The 22,038-nt window shown below is 39.4% G+C and overlaps 2 protein-coding genes across 5 annotated transcripts in view; one reads left to right on the forward strand and one right to left on the reverse strand.

Annotated features, from left to right (window-relative positions):
- INPP5F (inositol polyphosphate-5-phosphatase F) overlaps positions 1 to 13,057 on the forward strand; it is a 94,174-nt gene extending 81,117 nt beyond the window's left edge. For both annotated transcript variants that reach the window (XM_024985962.2, XM_059882078.1), the window contains exons 15-20: positions 720 to 918; positions 6,772 to 6,843; positions 7,848 to 7,921; positions 8,374 to 8,502; positions 9,071 to 9,158; positions 10,809 to 13,057. In XM_024985962.2, coding sequence (XP_024841730.1) covers positions 720 to 918; positions 6,772 to 6,843; positions 7,848 to 7,921; positions 8,374 to 8,502; positions 9,071 to 9,158; positions 10,809 to 11,964 — 1,718 coding nt within the window. In that variant the 3' untranslated portion in view covers positions 11,965 to 13,057. The remainder of the gene's footprint in view (positions 1 to 719; positions 919 to 6,771; positions 6,844 to 7,847; positions 7,922 to 8,373; positions 8,503 to 9,070; positions 9,159 to 10,808) is intronic.
- Positions 13,058 to 13,639: 582 nt separating this feature from the next.
- Positions 13,640 to 22,038, reverse strand: part of MCMBP (minichromosome maintenance complex binding protein) — a 39,440-nt gene continuing 31,041 nt past the window's right edge. Inside the window, exons 12-16 of one of the 3 annotated variants that reach the window (XM_005225781.3) lie at positions 21,196 to 21,361; positions 20,125 to 20,258; positions 19,087 to 19,251; positions 16,131 to 16,219; positions 13,640 to 15,503 (exon numbers count right to left, since the gene is read on the reverse strand). In XM_005225781.3, the coding sequence (XP_005225838.1) occupies positions 15,377 to 15,503; positions 16,131 to 16,219; positions 19,087 to 19,251; positions 20,125 to 20,258; positions 21,196 to 21,361 (681 nt within the window). In that variant the 3' untranslated portion in view covers positions 13,640 to 15,376. The remainder of the gene's footprint in view (positions 15,504 to 16,130; positions 16,220 to 19,086; positions 19,252 to 20,124; positions 20,259 to 21,195; positions 21,362 to 22,038) is intronic. The other 2 variants (XM_024985612.2, NM_001098974.1) reach the window with 2 other exon arrangements.

Here is a 22,038-nt window from a genome sequence, read left to right on the forward strand (position 1 = left end):
GGATTTTGTTAGTAAGCCTTGAGCTGTGTCCTACACCAGGAAGAAGTTAACTTGTCTGTTCAGTTTCTTTGCTCAATTGAAAATTGGCTTATTTGTCTTTTTATTATTGAGTTGTAGGAATTCTTTTATTATTGATAATAATTAATAATAATTCTTTTATTATTGAGTTGTAGGGCTTTCCTAGTAGCTCAGTTGGTAAAGAATCTGCCTGCAATGCAAGAGACCTGGGTTCGATCCCTGGGTGGGGAAGATCCCCTGGAGAAGGAAATGGCAACCCACTCCAGTTATCTTGCCTGGAGAATCCCATGGACAGAGGAGCCTGATGGGCTACAGTCCCTGGGATCGCAGAGAGTCAGACATGACTGCAACTAACTTTCACTTTCAGGAATTCTTTATATATTCGTGGATACAGGTCCCTTATAGATGATTTTTAAATATTCACTTCTACTCTATGGGTTGCCTTTTAACTTTCATGGCATTTTCCTTTGAAACACAAAAGTTTCTGATTTTGATGGTGTCCAGTTTGTCTTTTTGTTGCTTGTGACTTTAGTTCCATATGGGAAAAAAAAAAAAAACATGCCTAGTCCAAGGTCACAAAGATTTATGCCTGTTTTTAAAAATGAGAGTCTTATTGTTTTAGGCCTTGTATTCTCTTTTGCTTTTAAAAAAATGTATTAGTAAACTAAGAAGATGATAGATATCAATACTTTCTACTCTAGATTTGATGCAAGGCATTCCAGTGACAGAAGATCTTTATTCCATATTTACCAAGGAAAAAGAGCATGAAGCTTTGCATAAGGAAAATCAGAGAAGCCACCAGGAACTAATTAGCCAACTCTTACAGAGTTACATGAAGTTACTACTGCCTGATAACGAAAAGTTCCATGGTGGCTGGGCCCTTATTGACTGCGACCCCAGGTAAGTTGGAGTGATGTCCTGGTGACTAATGTGCTTAAATTTCTGATGTTAAGCTGTCCTAATTATTGCTAGCAGTTGTCCATAAAGCTGTGGGGCATGGATGCAAAGTGCATGGCAGTTCTCAAATACATGGCTGGTACTAAGGCAAGCTGACAAGGCATTCAACTTCGGCTGTAAAATTAAAGGGGCACAAAAAACTCAGTAATGAGGTAAAATATGATAAAACCCAAATTGTGAAACTATAATTCAAAGCTTGTTTCATGGGTCCTCCCCTGCCCCCAGCCCCAACCCATGCCCCAGAAGCTAGGTTTATTGTATTAATGCACAGAACCACGTGCACCAGGAGGTTTAATGATGCTAGTTACCTTGATGGGTTGTTAAGTGGTCCTGGTCTTTCATAAAATAAATAGGCCAACTAATACTCAACATTCTTTTTTAAACAAAAACCATCCACTTTCAAGTGGTTCTTTAAAATATCAGCTGAATGGCAGGATCCAAATTTATCCACCAGATTGCTTGCTTTCAGGCTAAAATCTAAAATTATAATTTTCAATATTATGAATCAGAAACACTTCAGAAAATTCTAAACCAAGCTTTAAGAGTAAAAGGCTCTATTTAGATTTTATCTTCTTTTACATTTCATATGTTTTTTAATAAAAGGGGCATAAAACAAGCTTGCAAGAACAACAGAATGCAAGGGAGTATTTACATATATGATAATGAATAAAAAACGATACTGACCGTAGGTTCATAAGGAGTCCTTCCATGATTTCAAGTTCATGGATTATTTCACTTTGATAGTCAGTACTGTATGTATGGATGCAATTTTGGGATCCATAAGAGATGAGGTTTTCTGCCCATTTGGATTTCCAAAGTTAATTATATGCCTCCATCTTTTTTGTTGTTGTTGTCGGATATTTATCAGGCTGCCTTGGGCCTTAGTTGCCACACATGGGTTCTTCATTGTGTCACATGGGAGCTTTTGTTGTAGCACGTGGACTCTCTAGTTGTAGAGTGAGGGCTTAGTTGCCTGACCAGGGATCGAACCTGTATTCTCCACAATGCAAAGCAGATTTGTAACCACTAGACTACCAGGGAAGTCCCTATATTGCCATTTTGATTAGTTCTTTAAGAACTGTCCTTCTTATGAGAGATGCTTTGTGGTTATCATCCTTTCTATTACTGCTAAAATTTCTTTAAATTTGCTACTGGTATTTATCATTTGCAAGGCTTAAAGATTTTCTGGATGGTGGATAGCTTTCCTTTTCTCTTGAAGGGAGATGTTTGGAAACCTGCCGTTGGGCTATCTGAGGTTGCTAGAGAGCCTTTGTACAGTCTGTCTACTGAGCCAGAGGTGTGGACCCAGAACAGGTACCCCCTGGTTGAGGACAGCAAGAGTAGCTCTGGGAGTGGCTTTGCAGGCTCAGATCCTGGACAGCGTGTGATGGCCTCAGTCCCTCAGGCTTGGGGGTGTGGCAGTTGGCACCTGTCTGCCTCCAGCTGCATGTATGGTTTTTAAAAACATGTGTATGTGTGTGAAGTTGCTTCAGTCATGTCTGACTCTGCGACCCCGTGGACTGTAGCCTGCCAGGCTCCTCTGTCCATGGGATTCTCCAGGCAAGAATACTAGGGTGGTTTGCCATGCCCTCCTCCAGGGGATCTTCCTGACCCGGGGATTGAACTTGTGTCTCTTATGTCTCCTGCAGTGGCAGGGGGGTTCTTTACCACGGCTGCCACCCAGAAAGCCCCAAAATATCTTTACTGAGATGTAATTCTTATAGCATACATTTCATGCATTTTAAGTATATAATTGGGTGGGTTTTAGAATATGCTCAGTATTGTAAGACTATCGTTTTGGTCAGTTTTAGAACATTTTTATCACCACAAAGAGAATCCTTGTACTCTATCCCCAGCCTCACCCCCTAAACAACCACTAATCTACTTTTATCTCTCTGGATATGTGCATTCTGGACACTTCATATAAACGTAATCATGTAATATGTGGCCTTTGTGACTGGCTTCATTCACTTAGCATAATGTTTCATGGTTCATGGGTATTGTGCCATGTAGCAGAACTTCACTCCTTTTCATGGCTGAATAGTATTTCATTTTATGTCTAGACCATGTTTTCTTTTTTTACTTTTCTTTTGGGCATTTATGTTTCCACCTTCTGGCTCTTCTGTTGCAAACAGTGATGCTGTGAATACTTATAAACAAGTTTTTGTTTGAACACCCATTTTTCTTTTGGGTATATACCTAGGAGAGGAGATTGCCAGGCTACTGTGCTTAACTTTCAAGACACCACCGAACTATTTTCTTCGGTGGCTGCACCATTTCACATTTCCACAAGTAATTTGGGAGGGTTCCAGTTTTTCCATGTCCTCACCCACACTTTTTTTCCCCATTTTTTTTATTGTCATCATCCTAGTGGATGTGAAGTACTGTCACATTGCGGTTTTGATTTGCATTTCCCTCATGACAAATGATGTTGAAGATTTTTTCTTGGGTTTGTTGGATATTTATGTCTTCCTCAGAAAAATGTCTATTCAAATCCTTTGCTCATTTAAAAAACTGGGTTGTTTTTTTGTTGTTAAGTTGGGCCACATGTTTTTGTCAATAAAGCTTTATAGGAACGGAGCTGGAATTAGGGTGAGGCAAGTGAGACGGGGTTGGACAGTTTGCAGAGTCGGATCCTATCTTTATTTGACATGTTGGATGTTTTGTTTATCATGGTATGTTTGCATTAATTTTGACTTTTAAAAAATACGGCATTAAAAACTTTCGTTGATGTCAGGCTTTTTTTTTGGCACCCCCATAAATTTTGCGCCAGAAACCAGTGCCTCACTGACTTCACTGCAGTTACGGTCCTGTTTAATTTTAAACATGGCAGAAAAAGTTACGGCGAGCTGTTTACAAATGCTCAGTATTGCGCAGGCAGCAAGAATGGCTGCCCTTCCCTTTTCCTTGATCTCCCAGGGCTCGAGTTGGAACTGTCCAGCCACCTGGAGCCCACCCTCGGGCCTTTTTATGTTAAACCCCCGAGCACAGCTCAGTTAATTCCCTACAGACAGCCGCTGGCGTACACAGATCACACCTCCTGGTCGTCCCGCGGCCAGAGCTGACTCGAGTGACAGCCCCTAAGCGCCGGGTGGTGCACTTGTGGCTGGGGGAATATTTAATGTGACAGGAAATCGGGGGACTGTCCAGGTGCCCTTCAGCATCTGCACAAAGCCCCCTCTTTATTTGGTCCAACTCGGACTCGCTTTTTCTTACACCGAGAGCAGCTGACTACTGGTACCCGTACTAGCGGACTCACAAGGCACGCGGCAACCTCTCTCAGGCGCGCGGCAGTGCGGGCAGGCGCTTAGTCACGGTGCCGCAGGCCCGCGCCAGTGGCCCTCCGGGCGGGAGGGACGGCTCTTCACCAAGGTGTTTGTGCATGCACTCTCCCCGGACCCGGGCCAGGGCTGAGCCCACCTCAGCATCCCTCCGGGATCGGGGGCCGCACCCTCCTCTTGATGTAGGCGGTGCTGGATGGGCTGCGCCTGCGCACTGGGCGCGCACCGCGGCGAGCGTGGGCGGCGGAAGTGCGCTGTATTTGGGGGCTGGACTTGGCACGGCCGCGGTGCAGTTGCCGCAGTGGCTGCAGGCGTAAGGTTTGGCACAGGTGGCTCTAACTGAGCTTCGACTACTTGACGGACGGACTGACGGACTGACGACCGACCAGATGCCGCGCTCCCACCGGCCTCCTCCAACCGCTCAGCGGCAGGCGAACGCCACAGGCAATGCCGCCGGCAACGCTGCCGAGCCCAAGCCCGAAGGCGGCAGCCTGGCGACCACTTTCAAGATTTTTCTCCTTTTTGCAGGACTGATGGTTAAAGTTCCTGTGGGGTTGTATTTTTCCTGCAAATTGCTGCTTTTCCAAAGCCTCCTGTTAATGTCCCCCGATGACAGTGGCTTTTACGCAACCATTGTCGCGGTGGTGGGGCTGCATGTGGTGCTGGCGGTGTTTGTGTTCATCGTGTGGAAGGAGGGCATGCCTGACTGGCGGGAAGAGAAAAACGAGTAGCAGCCCTTCCCTCCAAGCTGCAGGCGAGGGGTGGGGGAGCACCAAAAGGGGTTTTCTTTGTCTGTGTTTAAAAAAAAAAAATGGGGGTTAGGTTTTATTTCTGTTTAAGTGGGGCAGAGGGTGGTGGGGAGGGAAATTAAGTATTCACTGCAGCTTATATTTAAGTAAAAATGCGGGTGGGGGGAGGGCTGACTTCTTTCTTGATTGCCTGTGACGTGCCAAGTGCTTTTTCTTTCTGGACGTAATGCTTTTGACTGAGATCATGTTTGACCAATGTAAATATTCGTGTCAAAATAGAAGCTATGATAAAGTAGCACTACTTAGTAGGTGTAGAAATTTTTTTTCATATTAAACTACGTGTCGTGACGTAATTTTTATGGCTTGGCTCAAGTGACAGTTTTAAGAGTGCAGGTAAGCACCAATGCGCAAAACTAAATTGTATGTTACAGTGTTCGTCTACGGTATTCTCGGTGAGGTTGCCGAGATCGTAGAATAGATGGTTTTCTCTTTCCGGTTGGTTGGTTGGTTAGTTATTGCTCGTATTTTGGATCAATCTGTGTATTAATTGGGTTCTGACTTCTTCAATCTAATTAGTTGTATTTGGGGGGCATGTTTTTGGTGAAAATTGAAGTTAGTTTGTTATTTTAGATTAAAATTGTTCTAGTTATGGTGCAGCAAGATGCCCCTGATGTAAAATACTGCAATTTAAGATCTTGGTGAAATTTTCTCTGCAGTACCTGTTAAACAGTGACCTCATTCTTAGGCAGATTATGTACGTGACTTTACTTAAATTCCATCTACTAGTCATTTTTCCCCCTATTGTTTTCCATTTGTTTTTCAGTAGCATTTGGTCAGGTTTTTCAAATATCTCTGAAATTCTAAGATTTCTAAGATAGAAATATCTACTCCAGCAGTGGAATTTTGAGAACCAATATAAGTGTGCAGATTAATTTTCATCTTTTGATTGGAAAGCTGTTTTAATAGTAGATGAATATTTATTTAAAAGGTTGAGTTCAGATTCTGCCCATGTTACCTGTTGAGTATTTGTGGATTTCATATGTTGACCTTTTTAAAAAAAGTAGTATTTGGTTTAATGGTTCATCAGTACTCGGTTTCTAACCCTTACACTGGTATTTGACTTTACAGTGGAGATAAAATACAGCAAAGTGGACTTAGAATATGGAAATGTTTACTCATTCTCTAAAAGCTGTGTAAATTAATCTGTAGTTTAAAAAAAAAAAGCAAGATAGTTTGGGCTTGGTTCCATTTTTGCACATAAATGTTATATTTATGTAAAAGTCTTTCAAAGGATACTTTCTGCATGAGTATAAACATATGGTAAATGTGCAGTGTAACTTGAAGATTAGGCCATGTGAGATGATCTAGATTTCTCTTTTCTCAGTCTGATATTTTCCTTTCTTTACAATCCTTGCCCCCTCCACCATCATGCAATTTCCCCCTCCTCCCCGCATACCATTATCCTATTTTCCCTGAACCCTCCCTTCTCCTTGGCTACTCCAGTCCTTCCCTCCACCTACCCCACCTTCCTAAACTGTGTTCCTGGTTTGATTTTGTTTTTTTAAATCTCCAAATGGATAGACTGTGTACATTTAACTTCAGAAGTAGGACTCATTGATTACTTGATATTTTTCTCCCCATCCTAGCCCCCACCATAAGGTGATAAAGATCATGATAAAGATCCCCTTTATCATTAAGGGGATCTGCTATAGAAAAACTGTAGATGAAAATGAAAATATTTAATTCCTTGTGTCATGTTTGTTTAGCCTCATTGATGCTACTCACAGAGATGTGGATGTGCTGTTACTGCTTTCTAACTCTGCGTACTACGTGGCCTAGTAAGTTGCTTATTGATTTAAAGCTTTTACTCTCTTTTAATGCGAGTAAATATCCTTTTTAGATTCTATAACACAAAAAGTTAATCTAGTTTTGCTATATATTTTAAGAAATTTCACTGCTTTATCTTACATAATTGTTACATCACTTTTATCAATTTGAAAAAGTGATTTTAGAGTTACTTATAATAGTGTTCTTTGAGTTTTTGATAGTATCTCCTATAGATCTCAAGTTCTGATGTATTCTACATATTTTTATTGTAATTGACCATATACCATGATTTTTTATTACGATACCATAGTTAATGTTTCCCCATTGTTAGGTATTAACATACTTTTATCTTTTTTGCTATGAGGAATGAGACAGCTGTGTGCAGGTAATTGTGTATGTGTTCACATGCACTTCTCTGATTATAAGGATATGATGAATTACTACTTTTTATGCCTTAGAAATGACACCCAGTTAACAATGCCACTAGCAGAAATGCAAGTACTTCCTCATAGCCTTAACCAGAATAATTTTTCTCAAATACACAGTCACTTCTTTTTGGTCTGGTATGAGCTATCATTTTTCAGCCCTTGGCCCCGGTGCCTGTTGGCACTGATCATTTTTTATTTTGGATATCAGATTTACCTGCCAAATCAGGAATATGTAGCTCAGTATCTGTTTTGCTTTCCTTTTAGGTTAAGTTTTAGGCTTGTTGGTTTTCGTTTTTGTAAGAGCTTTTATAAAACTGAATTTAATTTTCCTTTGTGATTTCCTTTAGTGTAAGATCTATAAACTGATTTTCATTTAGCTATTGAACTATATATATATATATATATATATATATATATATATATATAAAATTTCATCTAGTTTTTTAAATATTTAACTCTTTACCCCAGAATGTATTGTGTTGTGGAAGACTTTGCCTGCATAATGGTTGTTGCTATTATGCCTCAGCCGACCAGCCAAATATGCTTTTGATTTTAATCCTCTTCTTACTCCCTTTCCCTTTGTCTAGTTATGATGATGAAGTTGACAAAGTAAACCAGTATCAACGACTGAGTCTTGAAGACCTGGAAAAAATAGAAATAGGTAAATTTTTAAGATACTAACCAGGTCCTAGAAAGCAAATACTGTTTCTTCCAAGAGTGGGTTGTTATTTAAGCAACTGGTATAATAACATCTTACTGGAATCAGAAAGGAGTAGTCTAAGTAGTCCATTTCTTAAGATTCCCTTCTATGTTTTAGAGATGAGTGGTGGATATAGTCTAATAATAATTGTTTATTACTTGTCCTGTGAAGATTAAGCCTAGGGTCTAGAAAGTTTAAATATTTGAGACTCAAGAGTTTTTATTTATAGTCTTATTAGACCAAGTCATCATGATAAACGTGTGTGCTTATTCAGATGAAAAAAGTGCTAAATTGATGAATCAATCATCAATATTTTGAAGTATTTGGATAATATCAAAATATCAGTATTTTGAAGATACAGAAGAAAGTTAATGTTATGTGAAAGATTAACATATATTCTTTTGGGTTCTTAGGTCCTGAACCCACTCTTTTTGGTAAGCCAAAGTTCTCCTGCATGCGACTGCACTACAGATATAAAGAAGCAAGTGGCTATTTCCATACACTGAGAGCTGTAATGCGCAACCCAGAAGAGGATGGGAAGGGTAAGAGAGGTGAAAGTATTCAGTTACAACTTAATCTGCTTTTATAAGCCCAAGTGCAGCTGGGGACTGCACATACCATTATACAAGTGAGTGATCAGGAAAAATACCTTTGTGATTTGAGATCTTGAAATAGCAACTTTGTTCCCGGCAGTGCAGGGACACAAATTGATTAGTTTGGGCAAGGAGATCTATTATGGGAATCTTCAGTGTGCTTGGCCATTTGAGTGTGATGGCTTTTCCTACCACATACGCCTCTCATGGAAAAGTCAGGAACAACGCCTGTCTTGTTCGTGCCTATTATCTCAGCGTCTGGCACAGTGTTTGGACAGATGTGAGTTTCCGAATAAACTTTTAATTCCAATTGATTTGGTTCTTTTGTTGTTCATTTAGTTTTCTGTTAACATTTTAGAACATTTTGAATTAGGGGAGTGAAGAACAAGTAGTGTGTTTCTGTAAATTATAACAAGCTTTTATTATAAGATTAAAATCCCATTTTGAGTTCTGAGTTAGAACTGCTAGTTTTTAAATGTTTTTGCTCAAGTGGCAAGCAATTACATTTGGGTTTCAGATACCCTTCAGTGCATTGCGGAGATGCTGCAGATCACCAAGCAAGCCATGGGATTAGATGTACCTATAATAGAGAAAAAGCTTGAGAGGTAAGTATACCACTTTGCACAGAGTGTCTTTATTCTACAGAGAAAATAAAGTTTTACTTCTTTTAAAGTCTCTGCAAAAAGGAGAGAAATCACATTATGATACTGTGTTGATTAATTTAGAGGGGGAAGGATATCTTTGTGGATCAAAAAGTAGTAATTTTATTATTGTTGTTGTTGTTAAAACAAGTGATATGTTTTAAAACTCCTGACAGGGAGCATTCAAATTTAAATAACGTTTTAGAGAAAATAAACAGCCAGTATATTTTAAACACTAGGTTAATTTGGGAAAAGAAAGCCTATAAACAAATTATATTTTAAATTTGTGGTTTTTCCATCTAATGAGCAGGTTTTAAGTTCCAAATTCCACTAGAAAGGAGGACCATCTGGTCATCTAGATAAACATTTTCAGTCTTCTGTTAGAAATAACTATTTCAGTAGCTTTTTAAAAAAGCAGTACTGTATTTAATAACTCTTTAACATAATTTTTATGAAATATTCTCATGACCAGTGATCCTGTATGACCAAGTGTTGAACTCGTGTACTGAGATGTGCTGTAAATAGGACTGCCTTTTTTCTCATTTTTAGCAACCAGGAGGGCTGGCTAAGGAGAAAACACAGATTGTTTATGTTAAATGTCCCAAGTTTTCTCAAATAAATTCAGATAACCCACGGGAAGGATAAGGAAATGGAGCTCTTTCCCCTCTTCTCTGCCTGAATTCAACCAAAGTGCAATGTGTGTAGATCAGCTTTAGTTAAAATGCTGTAAATATCCATTTACAGTCAGTGTCTCCTTTGCTGGTGGTTTAGATCATGGATGTAGTAGATCTGTGCTCCCCCAGATTGTAGTGAGTCACCACATATAGCTGTTTTGAAATGTGAATAGTTCGAATTTTGGGGTGTGAGGTTTTTGGGGAAAGATTCTCAGAATAATGCAAAAACAGAGGTTGAGGCTACCATTAGGCTTCCCTGCCTCCTCCCCGGCCTCCCCTCCTCTCTGAATGCCAGGGAGAACAGTTGAAGGAAGCGTGCCATCACACGTGATGATTTGTAAAGACAAAAGGTCTGGTCCAAGAGAACAGAACTCATCTAATTACTATGAAGAGCTTCAGGAGGTGGGATAGAGACTGGAGGTAGTGTTCCTCCAGGGTGGTTCTTCAGTACCCCGTGTGTCCAGCTTGAGAGAGAAGACCGCTCACTCGGGAGATGTCTGTGGCCTGCTTGCTGGACCTGGGGTTAAAGTCACATAGCGTGCCACCTCTTCCCTCTCAGTGCCTGCAGGTGACTCATCCGTGTCACTTAACAAAGGCTTCTGCCCTTTTATGAAATATATGTATTTTATGAAATATAAAATACTTCGTTGTTTCAAAGACTTTAAGTTTGAGAAAGATGAAGATACCTGATTAATCATCTCTTTAATACTAATTATGTGTTGAAATGCCAAATTTTTGTATATAAAATTGTATTTAGCCCACATATTTGTATTGGACATTAATGCTGTAGCATCAAGTCAAAGAAGTTATTCAGATTTGTCATTAAGCAGTATGCTACTTTTAAGGAATTGAGGCCAACTTGAGTTTTCACTTACATTAATAATCGGAACTGTCATATGGATTCCATGGGAAATTAACTTTTTTCTTTTCTAATCTGTAGGAAGAGCAGTAAACCTCATGAAGACATCATTGGCATCAGATCTCAAAACCAAGGCTCTTTGGCCCAGGGAAAAAAATTTTTAATGAGCAAATTTTCATCTCTAAATCAAAAAGTGAAACAGACCAAATCCAATGTAAACATTGGCAATCTGCGAAAGCTAGGAAACTTCACAAAACCTGAAATGAAAGTTAACTTTCTAAAACCAAACTTAAAAGTAAATCTTTGGAAATCAGATAGTAGTCTTGAAACCATGGAAAACACAAGTGTGATGGATAATAAAGCCCAGGCAGAGTCAGAAGGGGAAATCTCTTCAGATAATGACTCGTATCACTCTGATGAATTTCTTACAAATTCCAAGTCTGATGAAGACAGGCAGCTAACTAACTCTTCAGAGAATGTAGGGCCAATAGACTATGTTCTTCCTAGTTGTGGTATTATTGCTTCGGCACCTCGGTTAGGCAGTCGATCCCAGTCTATTAGCAGCACTGATATCAGCATTCATGTTCCTTCAGAGGTTACTATTGCTCATGACAGTGGGCTTGGAAAAGGCCACGAGTCTTCTTTGAAGAAAAGTCCTTCTGCTGACAACATACACACATTGACTGGATTTGCTAAGCCTGTGGATATTTACTGCCACAGATTTGTTCAAGATGCACAAAACAAAATGACCCAGCCATCAGAAACCAGCTCTGTTTCTCAGCAGGCTAGTGAGGAAGGAAATCAAATGACCAATCAAGTTTCTAGCGAAGAAACTCAGTTTGAATCGACGGAACAGCTACCGTCTCGACCTTCTCAATTAGACGTGTCTTTTTCTGCATCAGGCCCACAGTTTTTGTCAGTTGAACCAGTGCATTCAGTTGTATCTCAAAAGACCCCCGGCTCTGAATCTGGCACGCTTGAACTTGAGAGAGGGCTTCATGTAACTCCTTCTCCTTCAGAGAGCTGCAGCAGCAGAGCAGTCTCTCCTTTTGCAAAGATTCGAAGTTCTATGGTCCAGGTTGCTAACATTACCCAGGCTGGGTTAACCCAGGGGATAAACTTTGCAGTGGCAAAGGTTCAGAAGAGCCCTGCAGATCCTGAAGTAGTTAATGAAGTCCAGCAAAATGAACTTAAAAATATGTTTACACAATGCCAGACACGAATAATTCAGATTTAGTTTTTAGTCACATAGAATCCTGTGGCTTTTATTTAACCCCCTCAAAAAAAGGTGTCACAGAGCGTGTACTATATGTGAATCTAGGGATCACAAATTCTAATTACGTTAATTTGGAAAGGTTTAAAAGACTAAACCTGAGCAGATTTCCAAATTTGAGAGCTAGGACAATGGAAGTGCATCATCCTAGAATAGGACCTAAGTAGCTTATACACTACAGAGCAGTTTGTCTCTTCACAAGTAATTCAGGAATAGATTACTTTGGGACATAATAATATGAAACCTTTTGGAGTGGGGTGGGTGGGTAGAATGTATGAAGTAGACTCAAAGGGTGGACATGATCCTTTTAGATGAGTAGCATTGTTCATAATTGTTACTGTTCTGTCAGCTCATTTCTGTGTGTTAACCTCTACCAGTTAAATTCTTAGTTTAGTGACTCTTAAGTGTTACTAGTATGGAGAAACATTTTAATGTAAAAACTTGGTTTAATTTTTGATTGGCTTAACCATTCCCTATAGAGTTAGGGCTAATGGCACTGGAATCAAGGAATGTATGCCCATTTGATCCTAATTTTCCCCACATTCTACTTAAATTTTAAATATTCCTACCCTGTACACCCCAAAGTCTAAGAGCATTAAGACCTGTCTGCCATGAAACCTGAGATATCAGATGTAATTACCAGCACCTATTAATTTTGTTCTCTCTTCAGAAATGTTAAAAATATACACATTGGATACTAGTAAAGCTTGAAAGAAGTTTTCAAGTTGTAACTTTTTGCAAGGTGCAGTCCATAATATCTTGTATAGGCTCTCAAAACTGCTGAAAATTTTAGCCTGAAGCACGACTGTAATGTCGACCACGTGGAACCAGGGCCTCGTCTGTAAGCCCATACAGTAAGAAAGTTGCACATCTTATTCCAAACAAGTATTGGTTTGTCTGGTATCTTTAGAGCCTTACTCTGTTGAAGTGATTGTCAGCTAAACATTATGTCTGTTGTAACTTTGATAAGTATTTCCACTTTTGTTATTTATTAGTGGTATCTTTTTTTGAAGTGTCAGATGTGACTATTTAAAATAAAAGGTCATTATAATTTAAAGTGATGATGTGTATGAGAATTCCTTGAATAACATTTTGAAGATTAGGATTTAAGTCAGACTGAAGAATTCAGAAGCAGAGGTTAGTATGTTAGCCATAACTGAAACTCTTGGTCCCAGCCTTTCCAAATACTTCATTCTTAAAGTGTTATCATGATTTTAAAAACTAAACATCAAAACTGAACATGTACTCTTACCATCTTTTCTTGAAACTATTAAGGTGTCCTACAACATGAGAGAAAATAAGGTCAGGTGATAAAAATGTATTTTAAGCTCCAAGGAAATTAATTCCACAGAGATTTTTGAAAACTAAAATTAAGGAGGTGATGTTTAAATCCAATGAGGGTAATATAGATGCCTGTTCATTTTCCCAGTGCTTCAAATCGGGTTACTGTTGCATTAGATCAACAAATTGCCCCATGGAGAAAAGGACTTATGAAACCCAGAGTACCAATCTCTTACCTGAGTGGGCCCTCAGAGGGGGACACCATGCTGTATCATCTCATACTGAAGTTTCATCTCTGGTAATTTTCCACACAGATCACATGGGGTGAGTCTCATAATTCATGAAAAACAGCCCAAAGTACTAGTAATTTGGTAAGTTTTATTTATTTGAAAGAGGGTTTTCCTTTCAAGGGAACTTTTCTGTAAGACCAGGCAAATTCTGTACTTCTCTTTGGTAAATTACAATCCACATTGGCACAGTAAACGCACAGGAACTAACCTACTCTGTTGAAGTTTATTCTCACAAATCCAGCTGAGCCTTTGTTTTATTTCTAAAAGTTTAAGGAAAGTCTAGTCTACCAGTTATAAAAATGAAAACCAGTTAGAATTCTAAGTATAAACAGATTATTTACATTAGTTTATAAAAATAGATTTGAGTTTAGGAAAAGTTAAAGAACTAATAATTTCCACTTCAGTTCATGAGGCATAGTAGATTGCTCCATTTTCAAGGCTGACCCTGTTTTCTCAGTTCAGGCTCCGGGGCTAGGGGAATGCCAAATTTAACTAATCATTTAACTGATCTCTAATGTTCCTACATTACTGACTAAAGAAACTAATTTTTATATGTAACCAGTGGTAGTGTAACAAAGTAATGTTCTAACCTTTCCAAAGATTCTCGATGCCACAATTATACTACTATGCTGTATCAATTTGCATTCTAGCTATGGATAATATTTTTGTTCCTTTAAAAATTTGTTAAAACTGTAATTTGGTGATAACCTACCTACATACAGTTTTATCAGGGCATTCCTGGACTAGCAGATAATGTTAGCTGAACTAATGGATAAACATATAAGAAGTTCAAAATGCAAGGTAATCATCAAAGCAACTAAATGACATTTATTAGGAAAAGAATAAAAACCAATTTTTTTTCTGAAGAAGGCATTTTTTTAAAAGTTAAATTATTTTGTTCTCTTCCTCTTTGGGCAAAACAACTTCACAGGGCAGGCAGCATTCCCTTTAAGTAAGTCCCATAAACAGTGGTTCCCAAATGCACTGGAGTAAAATGAGAAAAATAAGGACAATATAGTGCGTTTTTTTCCTTCCAAAATAGCTACATTTATTCCATTTAAAGGACTCTCTTGTTCTGAGACTGTTCTTTTATGGAAAAAAAAACGATAATACAGTGACTTCTTTCATTACTTGGCAAAATAAATTGGCAACTCTCAATCCCCCACAATTTTTGGAAATATTACTGGTCCATGAAACCCAAAAGTCTGGGAACCACTGCCATTTAAAGACTTGCTTTTCATGTTGTTAACAACTATTAAATAAATGGAAAAAAGGTGTGGTCCAGTGTCTGGGAAATGATACTACATATGTGATTAACGGCAAGTATGCTCCATTCCCCAAACTTGGACCACTATGCACATTCAGACCCGCTGTTCATTGGAGAGACAAAAATCTGAAGTGAGCAATTCCTTTGACTTTGGAATTGCAACAGTTTTCTTCAAATGATGTTCACATTTCTTATTTCAACAGAGTCTGGCCTATGACTTAGCTGAAGCTAAGGAAACTAAGGAAATGGTATATCAGCAACATTATCAATATTAAATTTTTAATATCAAATACATTTTTGTACATTGTTACTAATTTATATAATTATAAAACAAAATTCAAAAGCTCCATAAAATCAGTAAGGTAAAAGCCCTTACTGAATATTATATAAACTTTAGATGTTACCAGGCGTGATTTCAGGAAAAGTCATCAGTTTCTTTGATACAAATTATCTACAAAACAATGTGATATAAATGATATTTGAATTTTACAATAATGTGGCTAGAATTTGCCCATTACTCTTTATAGATGTCAGACCTTTAAAGTTCATTTCCGTTGACACATTTCTGCTGTTGAAGCCTGGCTCTTCTTAAAGACTCCAGCTGCTTGGCTCTTAGCCATCGTTCTCTTGACAGCGTTGTCTGACCAGCACTGAGAGACAGAAACCTGGTTTGAAATACAGAAACAAATTACAGACTCTAGACCTAGAATAAAGCCTTTGGGGGGAAAAAAAAAATTGGTTTAGAAGTTTTTAAAAAAATGTTGTTGTGGGAGACAAGACCATCTGGTAGCTACCCAGCTCAACAGCCAAGTTAAGACTTCTACAGAGGAATCCTTTCAGAGTCAGATTTGGAGGGTGATTCCCTGAGTGGGGCGTCCCTGGTAGCTCACGTGGTAAAGAATCTGCCTGCAGTGTACGAGACTGGGGTTCGATCCGTGGGTCAGGAAGATCCTCTGGAGAAGTGAATGGCTACCCACTCCAGTATTCTTGACTGGAGAATTCCATGGACAGAGGAGCCTGGCAGGCTACAGTCCACAGGGTTGCAGAGAGTCAGATACAAATGTGTGACTAATACTTTCACTTTCTTCCCTTTGAGTGGAGAACAAGGAGCATGCCTTGTCCACTGAAGTGACTCTGGCCAAACGTAATTCCCCCTCCGTGAGCCATTTCACAAGGGGGTTTTCAGAAGCGAACCGTTCATTTCCATTTTATAAGTCTGCCTCAGTTATCCTAAATAAGGAGAGTTAGCCACAGGTCGCTGAAAAGGCAACGGTGGACGGGGACTGACTCACCGAGCTACGATGAGTAACTGGTGGAGATCGTCGGCAGTGATGCTCTGAGGATCGTTCTTGCGCATCTCCACAAAGTCGTCTTCAACTGCCTTTATCAAAAGAGTAAATCAACTTTAAAGTTATTCCTTATGAGGAAATGATATTTGCATTTTGTAGGGAAAAGGATTCTTCACCAAGCTAAAGTAAGACGGTCCTTGCCCAATGTGAAAATGAGGTCAGCCCTGCACCTTGGACAAATGAGACAGTATGGGTAAAAGGACCCAAACCAAACTTTACACCTAAATTATACCACTGAGGAGAGTGCTGGAAACAGAATAACAAAACTCGACTCATTTGAGGTCAGACAGACAGATGCAAACCAGCAATTCGCATAGCAAAACACGATGCCTTTAAATACAGGGAAGAGAGATGTCAGCAACATTGGCCAAGTCAGGACCTCTGAAAACTCCCCCACCATTAAAGAGAACAAGAACACTGGTAAAAATGATCACAATCAGCTCCTTCAATACTAGAAATTAACCAGACCCCTGAAATAAACTGGGGAGCACTTTCTCCAAGAAAGACAAAAGAACATAGTGCTTTGAGGCATTTAAATTTGCCCTATTCCCTCCCCATCTCCAAGCAGCCGTGAAAACGGTCAGGCAACCACTGGAGGGGCTGGTGGGGCTGGAGTGTCAAAGCACCATGCCCAGAGAACTGTCATTACTTGACTGCCTGGTGGTTCCTCCCAAGAACACATTCGCAAGGCTGGCTTTTTTTTTTTTTAATTGAAGAATAATTGCTTTACTGTCTTGCTATCTTTATTTTACCTGACTGGGAGCTTGTTCAATGTGAACAGCTTGTCTCCCCCCACTCCACCCCCCACTGAATGTTTATCAGAAACAATCAGAAGCAAGTATCGACCACCTCAGCTGCCCCAGACCCTGGACAGTAGATGGGGCAAACAGCAGGCTAATCTAAACCATTAAAAAGAAAATCTAGGAATGAAATGTCCATATATTCCCCTGACCACCAGGAATTTACACGGCCACACACAGGCCCAGGGCTGTGCACGTGCTCAGGAGATCTGAGCCTGAGCAGGCAGGCCGCACGCGCTCACTCCTCACAGCCCTGTCAGGAGATCTGAGCCTGAGCAGGCAGGCGTACGCGCTCACTCCTCACAGCCCTGTCAGGAGATCTGAGCCTGAGCAGGCAGGCCGTACGCGCTCACTCCTCACAACCCTGTCAGATCTGAGCCTGAGCAGGCAGGCCGTATGCGCTCACTCCTCACAGCCCTGAGGCCCTGTGCGAGCAGAAGGCAAAGGCCAGGGCAGCGCTGTCAACTGCATGGCTCAGTGCCCAAGACTGGCCCCACCATGGACATAGGGTCCCCTGGCTTATAGTGGGAGACTACTTGCAAGCATCTAAGGAAATTAAATTTCTCTCCAATCACTGACCACTGAACTGAGGGAGCTTCTGTGCCCACATACAACTAAGAATACAGACTTTTAGAAATCAATTCAGAAAAGTCACTAAACAACAAACCCTAGGGCAGGGGAGAATCTGCCAGAGCAGAGGTGCCAGATTATATTATTTAAAGCACCAGGCTTCCAGCACAAAAACTGGAAGATCTACAAAGAAACAAGCATGCCTGGCCTGCTTTGTGGGAAAAGAAGAAGTCCTTGAGGAAACCTAAACATTGGAGTTACTACACAAAGACCTTAACTCAGGTATTTTAAATATATTCAGAGAACTAAAGGGAAACAGTTCTTTAACTGAAAGCATGAGAATGATATCAAATAGAAAATATCAATAAAGAGAAATTACTTAAAACATATTCTGAAGTTGAAAAATACAGCTTAAATTAAAAATTCACTTGAAAGGCTCAACAGCAGAATTTAACTGGCAGAAGATTCAGAAAATCTGTAGACAGGCTGACCAAGATTATTGAACAGAACCTCAAAGACCCGTGGGACCCATCGAGTGTACCACATACACACCTGGGAATGCCAGGGAGGAGGGAGAAAGGGGCAAGAAGAAACTTAAATAATGGTCAGAGATGTACCAAATGTCTTGAAAACCTCCCCAAAGTATGCATTAATCTGCATATCCAAGAAACTCAATAAACTGCAAGCAGGGTAAACTCAGAGATCCACATCTAGACACATCACAGCCCAACTGTCAAGAGCCAGAGAGAATCCTGAAAGGACAAGAGAGAAATGACTCACTAATGTACAAAGAATCCTCTCACTGGAAACTCACTTCTTATCACAAAGTCCAAAAGGCAGCTGGAGGACTTACTCGAAGTGCTGACAGAACAAGCCTATGATCTAAGAATTTCACACCTAGCAAAATTAGTTCACTTTCAAAAATTAAGGAGAAATTAAGACATTCCCAGATAAGCAAAAACACAGAATTTGTCACAAGCAGATCTCCCTTACAGAATAACCCTGAGAAATATGAAAGTTCTCCAGGCTGAAGTGAAAGTAACTTGGATCCATGGGAAGATCACTGGTAAGGGTATCGACACAGGTAAATACAAAAGGCAGTACAAATGTCTTTAAAGACAACTGCATAAAGCAATACTCATAAATGTGTTGACAGACATACAATATAAGATGTAATCTGAATGATAATAAAGCACAAAGGAAGAAATGGAATTATGAAGGAGCAAAGCTTTTGCATACTATTATAAGTAAATCGGCATTAATCCTAAATTAATCCCAGATTATCATAATTAAGATGTTAATATAGCTCCCAAGGCAACTACTAACAAAAAAAAATTTGTGTCATAGAAGACAAAATTAAAAGTTGTACACTAGTAATATCTATTTCAAACAAAAGACATTAACAGAGGAACAAAAGACATTATGACATAGAAAACAAAAGCAAAATTACCTTATCAGTAATTACAGTAAATGTAAATTGATTATTCCAATTCAACACAGAGAAATCCTTTGTTTTAACCCAAACACACCTTGGTTATTTCATCAGAGATGCTATAATCCAGGAACCTCAAAAGGGTCAGATAGATGCGGAATTTATTCAGCACAGAGGGCAGCACTGCTGAGAGAAGGCTGTTCATGTACTCCTCCATGTTTGGTGGCATTAGCTGTGGCTGTAAGTGGATCTGGCAGTCTGCCTAAAAAGAGAAACAGTACACAGTATTTTCCAAGTTCCTAAATTAATCTAAATTTTTAGGGGATGCTTCAGCTCTATCAGATCCCTGAGGGAAATAGGAAATGTGATTTATTATTAGGGGGAGGTCACTTTTTAATATTAACTTATGTGAACTGTAAATACGCAGTGATAATTACCAAAGCTAGCCTTTTCTTGGTTACTTATGTTTCCCCAGTTATCAGTAAGCATATAGAAAGAGAGTGCATCTCTACAAAGTGGCTAATTAAAACGTTTTAGATGTTTCCTTCGTCATGGAATATACTGGATTTCAGACACCACATAAAGCAAATCACACTTTCACCACAGAAGCTCACCACTGGGCCACCTCGTTCTCATTCACAGGCAGTCCTCAAACATCACGGGTGAGCACATTAGATGTGAGCAACTAGATGTCTTTCAAGCAACTGGGCATATTTCTCATCATTAAAAGACTCAGAAGTAAAGGTGCTCTTCCATGAACCACTCAAGTAACCAGGTTGATTAGAAACATTCTAAAGGGAACTCTCAAATATTTCTCACGAAAGATTCGCAGAAAACAGTGGAACAGAGGCAACAAGAACCAAGGTCTGGATGTTAATCAGGTAATTTACAGACAGCTTCTTCTCCCCACATGTGGGGGTTTCTGCTGCCAACAGCTTTCTTTCCTTGCCTATAATTTTCTAGATACTAGGTGTTCATCCCAGAGAACCAAAATATTCAATTTCCTCATTAATAATCAGCAGCCACAATTTTGAAACAAGCTAAGCTTATTGATAATATGCAGTGCCAAGAAACAAAGCAGAAGTCCCAATCTCTCTCCAATAACTGCCCTCCATTTCAAAATGACCCCTCGTACCGGCAGGAGCGATCTCCCCTCTGAAGTAATAAAAACATTAATGTTGCAGGGAAATTCCATCTGGTGGTAGCTGAAGTCATAATCCACCTTCTGCCAAGTTATTAGGTTGCTCAGGGCAGTCACATTATGAACACCTACAAAAGCAAGAAAACAATTTTTCAGTCGCTTGATTTTAATTACTTAACCAAATTAGTTTTGCTGACACTGATAATAAGACATGAGATTTCTACTGCTTTAAAAAAGTATGAGAGGCACTGTCCAATTTTCTAAATGACCATTAACTAAGAGGGTTCACAGAAAGTATTTGTCAAGATAGATAAAACATATTTCTGGAGCCAAGATTCCCCACCTACCCACCCAAAATTTACTATCAAGCATATGGTGTGCAATTAGACAGAAAACAGTTTCCAAAAAAATAAGATTACTTTGTATGTGATGTGTTCACAGGGCTAAAATAATCTGGCAGGACCAAAACGGTTTTTATACAGAGATGAGGTTACTGAATTTTAATGAATTTATACTCATTTTTGCCTTAATTCTACCCCATCTAACACTGCTTTTTCTACCTTTACCTCTTGAACTGATTACTAGCAAAGTGTCTTCTGCATTCTCATTTGAGCACAGGTAAAGCAATCTGCTTTCTTATAATTTCATAACATGTTCCATAACATTTTAGTTCAAGCCATTTGATCTTCTAAATATTTTGATTCTTTGGGAAAGAAGTTTAATCACATTGGTTAGTAAAAAAAATGTTTTATTAGGTCTTTTCTACAAGTTTTCTTTTCAGATAATATAGGATTAAAGGCAAAGCCTCCTTCCTTGCAGCCTTTAAAAAGCTATATCACTTACCTGTATCATGGTACAATTTTCATACCATCATAAAACACAGCTGATGTACACAACTTATTTGTTTACCATATAAGCTTTAACTAAATTCACAGAGCAAGCCTTTATCTTAAATATCTGTGAAGTGTGAATCTGCCCTTGTTCACGGTTATATTTTTAGAAAACCATTACCCAGCCTGGCCTCACTGGGACTTAAAAACGGTGGGGAAACGTCGGTGCACACACCTGGTGTGTCCAGCTGCCCCTGCTCCAGGAGAGTCTCGTCAATTACAAGCGAAGTGTTGCTGGGCAGCTGCAGGAGCCCGCTGACCAAGCGATTGGCTGTATAGTCTTTGTGGGGAATGAACTTCAAGTGGTTCATGTTCTCTATAGTCATCTGTAGACGAAAAGACTGCAAAGAGAAATTTCCTAATTAGCAAGTTTCGCTCTTTTAAGAAAATATGTATTTGGAGTTAAACACTACCTTTTATATGGAGAGAAAGATCTTATCAATTTTTAAGGGAGTAGGCTCATGGTTTCTGGAGCTCTCAGAAACAAAAATTTCTACATCCTCAGTAAGAATTTCTCTGATTCTATGAGCTGGTTTATTCTCAACTGTCCTGTTCCGTATTCCTGGAGAATAGTTTTTATTTTACTAGTGAACCAGAAACAAACCATAGACCACTGAGATATACATTGGTATATGTATCTCAAATACACAGAGGCTTAAAAAAAAAGATATCGCCAGAAGCTTGCTAAGACTCGTTTATGGGGTCCCATGAGGTCAAAATCCCGGATAAAGGATCCATTCAGTGTGCAAGAGAGACCAACGAATTTATGACAGCAGAGCATAAAAAGCTCACTGATGAGATCTCAGATTTCACACTTGCAACTCTTTTTGAAGAAAATACCACATGGACAGTTTTTTGTTCAGTATCAGAACATCCACAAAGAACATCCACAGTTATCTGAAAAGGCTGTTGACACAGTCCTTCCTTCGCCAACTACGTTTTCATCTGTGTGAGGCTAGCTTTCCTTCATATACTTCAGTCAAAACATCATGTTACGATAGACTGAATGCAGAAACAG

The sequence above is a fragment of the Bos taurus genome, chromosome 26 (assembly GCF_002263795.3).
Source record: "Bos taurus isolate L1 Dominette 01449 registration number 42190680 breed Hereford chromosome 26, ARS-UCD2.0, whole genome shotgun sequence".
NCBI classification, from domain to species: Eukaryota; Metazoa; Chordata; class Mammalia; order Artiodactyla; family Bovidae; genus Bos; species Bos taurus.